Source organism: Centroberyx affinis, unplaced genomic scaffold, assembly GCF_046629955.1.
Source record: "Centroberyx affinis isolate AG114_WGS23_722 - 3 ecotype Tasmania unplaced genomic scaffold, CSIRO-AGI_Caff_v1 ptg003280l_1, whole genome shotgun sequence".
Lineage (NCBI taxonomy): Eukaryota > Metazoa > Chordata > Actinopteri > Beryciformes > Berycidae > Centroberyx > Centroberyx affinis.
The window spans coordinates 6240-13453 of NW_027281297.1; the positions used below are offsets into that span (position 1 = coordinate 6240).

The 7214-nt window shown below is 46.8% G+C and overlaps 1 protein-coding gene across 1 annotated transcript; it reads right to left on the minus strand.

Annotated features, from left to right (window-relative positions):
- Window positions 1-4671: 4671 nt before the first annotated feature.
- Window positions 4672-6869, minus strand: LOC139660356 (filamin-B-like). Its single transcript, XM_071538471.1, has 2 exons — window positions 6495-6869; window positions 4672-4941 (listed from the first exon to the last, which is right to left on the minus strand). The coding sequence occupies exons 1-2, from the start codon at window positions 6784-6786 to the stop codon at window positions 4928-4930; spliced, it is 306 nt and encodes a 101-aa protein (XP_071394572.1). The 5' UTR covers window positions 6787-6869; the 3' UTR covers window positions 4672-4927.
- Window positions 6870-7214: the final 345 nt, after the last annotated feature.

Here is a 7214-nt window from a genome sequence, read left to right on the forward strand (position 1 = left end):
GAGCCGCAGTCTGGGACACAACAGAGCCTCAGTGGATCTATAAATATATAGTCTGGTCTCTTCCTCCACATTTGAATAAACCTGAAAATCAGATTCCTGGCTGTGTGCTTTGATGCGTCTCTGTTGTCATAATGCAAATATCTTATTCTGCATCACTTCACCAAAACAGATCTGGATTTTCACACTTATTGAACTTATTTTTTTTTTTTTTAAATCATTATACAAGAGTCGATCTCTGCTCCGACTGCAGCTTCAGGGTTTTGAACAGGCAGATCATGGAGTTCCACTGTTCTGGTGTCATTTCTCATGAGGTCACATACATTATTACATATCACACAGTATATAAACAATGCAGAAACAGCTGTAAATATCAACAATATGCACCAGAGAAGTCTTTCTTCTTTTTTTAAATCAGGGCTTAAAACGTTTCTGTTCACCAGGGCTTTTTAAGAAACCTAGGGCGACACTCATCTGCACTGTAATATTTATCTATTCATGTGTTTTCCTTTAAATGTGATTTTAATGCACTTTTTCACTTTTCTAATCCTCTTGCACTGTCTTTTCTTTTATCTTTCCATCTCACTTTATCTGAACTGCACTAGTTTTAAGTCTTTTATCTTGTGGATCTCCTGTCTGTACTTTTGCACTTTTTAAAATTGTAATTTTTTTTTTACCTTTACTGTATTTTTTATTTTGAATTGCCTCAGTGTATGAAATGTGCGATACAAACAAAGCTGCTTTGCCTTCTGTTCAGAATGTTTTCCTGTTGTCGTTTACTCCAGAAGACTCGGTCCAAAAACCTCTAACTTTACTGCTAAACTTTCACTGTTCACACTTGCCTTCACCCAGCGGGACGTCCCATCTACCCTTCACCCAGCGGGACGTCCCATCTACCCTTCACCCAGCGGGACGTCCCGGGAGCATCCAGACACCTTTCAAACAGCTGATCAGTGTGAAACCTGCTGAGTGACATTCATCTGAAACAAATACTCCACATGTTCTGTGTGCTGGGCGTCTCATGCAGGTCACACTCAACATCACACCACAAAAAATATTTAACAATATATATATATAGAATATAAGAATTAAAAGTGTGTGTTGCAGACAGACAGGGGCCTCTGAGGGCCTGCGCTACACACACACACACACACACACACACACAGAGCTCTAAAAGATGCTGCTACATCGTTTTCATTTGACAGCAAACCTCCTCTCTCTTTCCGTTCCCACCACTCCCTTCCTCTATAGCTCCTTTCCTCCCTCCCTCTCTCCCTCCCTCTCTCCCTCCTCCTCTTGTCCAGTCATCTCATCATGGAGGTGAGGTATCTGACAAACCAACACTACCTGGCAGACAACAAAACCTCTGTTAACTTCTCCTCTCCTCCTCCTCCCCCCTCCTCTCCTCTCCTCTCCTCTCCTCCTCTCCTCTCCTTATCTCCTCTCCTCTCAGTCAGTGTTTCTGATGACACTGAGTGGCTAAATTCGACTTGCTGCAGCAGCAACAACTGAAACAACACTGAACTGCTGAGGTCTCACTGTGTGTGTGTGTGTGTGTGTGTGTGTGTGTGTGTGTGTGTGTGTGTGTGTGTGTGTGTGTGTGTGTGTGTGTAAGTGTGTAAGTGTGTGTGTGTGTGTGTGTGTGTGTGTCCCACCCAGAGAACTCAGTCATTTCCTCTCCACTGTGGAAAATCAAACCTGCAGTTTTACATCACTGAGCGCGCTCCAACCCCACCCAGTCCTGTCTCTCTCTGCTCCTCCTGTCTCTCTGCTCCTCCTGTCTCTCTCTGCTCCTCCTGTCTCTCTGCTCCTCCTGTCTCTCTGCTCCTCCTGTCTCTCTCTGCTCCTCCTGTCTCTCTGCTCCTCCTGTCTCTCTGCTCCTCCTGTCTCTCTCTGCTCCTCCTGTCTCTCTGCTCCTCCTGTCTCTCTGCTCCTCCTGTCTCTCTCTGCTCCTCCTGTCTCTCTCTGCTCCTCCTGTCTCTCTGCTCCTCCTGTCTCTCTCTGCTCCTCCTGTCTCTCTGCTCCTCCTCCTGTCTCTCTGCTCCTCCTGTCTCTCTCTGCTCCTCCTGTCTCTCTCTGCTCCTCCTGTCTCTCTGCTCCTCCTGTCTCTCTCCACCTCCTGTCTCTCTCTGCTCCTCCTCCTGTCTCTCTGCTCCTCCTGTCTCTCTCCTCCTCCTCCTCCTCTCTCCTCCTACTGTCTCTCTGCTCCTCCTGTCTGTCTCTCTCCTCCTGTCTCTCTCCTCCTCTACCTGTCTCTCTCCTCCTGTCTCTCTGCTCCTCCTCCTCCTGTCTATCTGCTCCTCCTGTCTCTCTCCTCCTCCTCCTCCTCCTGTCTCTCTCCTCCTCCTCCTCCTGTCTCTCTCTCTCTTTAAGAATCTGCAGCTGCTAACAAACTGAAACATCCTGTCTTTGTTTCAGAGAAAAACCTGTAAAACACTCTCTCACACACACACACACACACACACACACACACACACACTGCTGGCCAGGACACAAGAATCCTGAGCTTTGAAGTATTCACCGTACCCCCCCCCCCCCCACCACACACACACACACACACACACACACACACACCTGTGATCGCCCACAGGCCCGACCTCAGACATCTGAGAGATGATGTCACTCATACAGGCATCAGATGCATGTTACAAAAGCAACATTATATATATGTGTGTGTGTGTGTGTGTGTGTGTAGGTGTGTGTAGGTGTGTAGGTGTTTATCAGCCTGTTGACTCTCTGCGCACACACACACACACACACACACACACACACACACACACACACACACACACACACACACACAGACAGACAGCTGGCAGACTGAGGCTGAGCTGCGTTCACTGTCATCACGTTCTGATCCGTTTCCCTGAGCTCTGTTTCCTCCAGGTGAGAACATGACCTCTGACCTCTGACCTCTGACCTCTGACCTCTGACCAGGTAGCGGCACCTCAGAGCGTCTCGGCGCTCTGACAGGAGAGCTGCGGTGCGTTCACAGCTCCCTCCGTCATTTCAGCGTCATCCTCCGTCAAACCCAGGATTGACCTATCAGCTACGAGCGCGTTCACATGAAAGAGGCGAATAGCCAATCACATGCAACATGGACAGATCCACATCAGACAACTCGGATAAGATAAGATGAAACTATTGATCCCCGTGGGGAAATTAGATTGTTGCACAGCAAGAGTAATATGATTCAGCGGGGAAAAGGACACAGAACAGGCCTATAAGTGCAAAACTGTAAAATAATAGTCTAAAAATAGGCAAAAATAATAAAATAGGCTAATCCAACAATAAAAGCCACAGAGAATAGACCTGATTATAGGATGATATAAGCCCTAATATTTCCTGCTGACATTTTCAATCTGAAAGAAATGGATAGCTGCTAACATTGGGTTCTTCTCTCAAGAAGAACAAATTCTTATAATGAATAACTGTCAGCATTACAAAACATAACCATGAAAAGTAAAAGTTGTTTCTGCTTCCAAGGCTAGAGAGGATGACTGGAGGAACTGTCTGTCATCAGGACACAGTGGGAATATTTTTCATTGATAAAATAGTTTGTGGCACACTGAGGCTGTAAAAGATTTTCTATTCATAAAGTCGGCCTCATGTTCTTCGGGGCTGTGGTAATGGAATATGAAATACACTGAACCAGACACTGTCGGGAATCCAATTAAAATAAGTCAGCGCAATTAATATGCAACAGTAACTTTAATCCATTAATAATATGGTCAGTTAAGTATCCTACCTGCTATGTCTCTGATATAATAAGTTATCATGGAAAACAAAGTGATTCTCCTGGTCTGTAAACACGTTGCCATGCCAACAGCACTTCATACTGTCTGTTCATTCAGAAATGGCCAAACAGTTTTCAGTTTTTTATTGTGATTTCCATTTGTATATTTGTCCATATCAGGATCCAGTAGGAGCGGTGACTCCCTGTTTCCAGAGAGCTAGTACAGGCCCCTGGCCCCTGGCCCCTGGTCTCTGGCCCCTGGCCCCTGGCCCCTGGTCTCTGGTCTGCTGGAGCCATCACAGATAAGTTGCCAGGTTGCCCAACTCTCCTATTTTTTTGACTCTTCTGTCAGATTCAGCAGGAAAACACTTCATTCCAGCAAGAAAATATCTGATTCCTACTTTTTTTCATTACTGAAAAATTAAAAGCGCAAAACTTATAATTTCATCATCACACAATATGATAACAAACTTTTTGTCATGAAAATCTCCTCCTCCTGTCTCTCTGCTCCTCCTGTCTCTCTCCTCCTCCTCCCGTCTCTCTGCTCCTCCTCCTGTCTCCCTGTCTCTCTCCTGCTCCTCCTGTCTCTCTCCTCCTCCTCCTGTCTCTCTGCTCCTCCTCCTGTCCCTCTGCTCCTCCTCCTGTCTCTCTCCTCCTCCTCCTCCTGTCTCTCTCCTCCTCCTCCCGTCTCTCTGCTCCTCCTGTCTCTCTCCTCCTCCTCCTGTCTCTCTGCTCCTCCTCCTGTCTCTCTGCTCCTCCTGTCTCTCTCCTCCTCCTCCTCCTGTCTCTCTCCTCCTCCTCCTCCTGTCTCTCTCCTCCTGTCTCCCTGTCTCTCTCCTCCTCCTCCTGTCTCTCTCCTCCTCCTCCTCCTCCTGTCTCTCTCCTCCTCCTCCTCCTCCTGTCTCTCTCCTCCTCCTCCCAATACAGATGTTGGATTATTTTCCTATAAACCAGAGCTCACACTTCTCTTCTTCACCTTTACAGCTGTTCTGTCGCTCCGTTAAACAGAAAGTGAACACACCTGTGTGAAGCCTGACATCTAACGCTAAACAAATGGCCCTCTGCTATTGGCTGGTCTGTGGCGCCAGGTGATGATGTCACCTTCTATAGAGTACAACAGGAACAGGATCGGGGACAATTTCATAAGGGAGAGAGGCCGATCTGGAAAATGAGACCTTCAACTCTACATGTTTCTCAACAAGTCAAGCCTGACCGAGAGACAGACAGACAGGCAGACAGACAGGCAGACAGGCAGACAGACAGGCAGACAGACAGACAGTGTTTGTGAATCACAGTGAAGTGTTTATGGCATAACAGAATAACAAGTGGTTTAAAAGCAGAGCCTCTGTCTCATCACCTTCCACCTGACAGATGTCCACAGACGTTTGTCTTGTGAGCCACTGGGAGCTAAGTGGAGGAGGCCAGGTCTCCTTAAAACACTCTGGTCCTCCTGTCTCCTGCACACACATACATACACACACACACACACACACACACACACACCTCCTGAACCTCCCTCCAAACTCCACTCACACACCTCTCGCTTATCGACAAACCTCCACACCCTGTAAACTATGATTCAGCCTTCTCTGAGTCCGCAAATGAGTCGTGGGCCTGTTAACGGAGGGTCTAGCATTACTGATAATGGTTTAGTGAGACTCGGTCCCATTCACTCAGTTCGGGTCCCAGTAGTAGCCACAATGTGTTCTGTCTCTGGTATCAAAGAACCTCACGCCAAACTCCATTCAAAAAAGCTGGCAATTTAATGTCGCTTTTATTAGCCTAGAGATAAAACTATAAGACATTCTTTAATTCAGCATGAATATAATCCCATAGACGGCAGCAGCACTTCCTTCCATAAAGTCTCACCTTTTATAAATCCGATTCCCAAGGTCGACTGTGTGGGCGGCAGCGAGCGGCATGAAAAACCTATAAAAGTTGAGATTTTGTAGGAAAGAAAAGCTGCTTGGTGGATTGTATGTATGCCGAATGGAAGAGTTGCTGCTATTGGTTTAATAAAACATACTGAGAAATAATTTATGAGGAATACAGTTTTGTCGACAAGCACTGCGATCTAAATTGCCAGGATTTTGAACGGACTTTGGCCTAACGTCCTCAGTGAGCTTCCAGACTAATGAATGGACTGAAGTGTGAACAGGCTACACACACACACCCTCTGAAATATAACTCGACCTTTTCTAAATCCCGAGGAGTCACTCTTCAATTCGGCTTACACATTATCCACCAACCGACACTTTCTTCAATAAAATCTCACTTTTTAGAAGTGATTTGCCTCCGATTCCCACAGTCGTCTTTCACCTCAGTACAGCGTGAACCACTTATACAAATTGAGGTTTTATAGAATTAAGGAACTGCTTTGTGCCTTTCTTATATATGCCGAACTGAACAGCTGCTCATAATGATTCAGAAAAGACCTTATCATACTTTGTGAAGTGTGTATTTTTGTCGAAAAGCAAGGCGATATTACAGTGCCGCATTTCTGAACGTAATTTGGCGTGGGCGCCCTCCCCACACGAGAGAACGGCGTGTGTTGGGGCTAGCTGGGACCCAAACTGGTCAAAATGGGATCTAATGTCACTAAAACGTGTATTATTAGTAGTAAAAGTTCTCCTGTCGTGTTCGGACCCTTCTTTAACAGCGTTGCGACTCATTAAAAGTTTAGGAGGCTCGGGAGAAACTTCCAGACTGATGAGCGGACGGACGGACGGACGGACGGAAGCCGGCGGAGCTCCGGACTCACCTATGGAGACCAGCTTGATGTTCTCCTTGTCCAGGAACTCCAGCGCCACCGACACGTTCTCCAGCTTCATCTGCCTGAAGGTGGGCCTCGGGTGGTACTTGCGGTACATCTTCTTGTGGCTCAGCACCTCCAGCAGCGCGATGAGCCGCAGGCCGTCGCCCAGGTCCAGCTGCAGGTCCGCGATCCGCTTGTTGACGCACTTCAGGTGCTCGTTGATCCAGCGGGTGAAGGTGTTCTGCTGGATCTTCTTCCACGGAGCGTCCTCAGCCAGGTCCTTCTCTGTGGCCGGCATCTTTCTTTTATCTTTAACGTTTCTTCTACGGGTTTAGAAAATGTCAGGAGTGACAGGGCGAGTAGAGAAAGGAGCGTGTGTGTGTGTGTGTGTGTTCCCGGTGTGCGCGCGGAGCGGAGCGTGTCGCCTCTCTGCAGGCTGAAGCTGTTTGGAGTTTCCCTGATCCGCTGTCCGGAGTCTGGATCGTGGTGCGTTCAGGGCCGCCTCGTAAGCTCGGAATCCCGGCTGCTGCTGCTGCTGCTTCTTTGTTTTATCCACAGTCTTATGGAAGACGTGTGCTCCTGTTTCTGATCTCAATTGTGATTCATTCATTTATTTATTATTATTTAATGTATTATATTTTACTATTTTTGTATATGTAAATATTTTGTAAGGATTTAATCTATTTGATCTATTTATTAATATTTATAACATTCAACCTTTGTAAA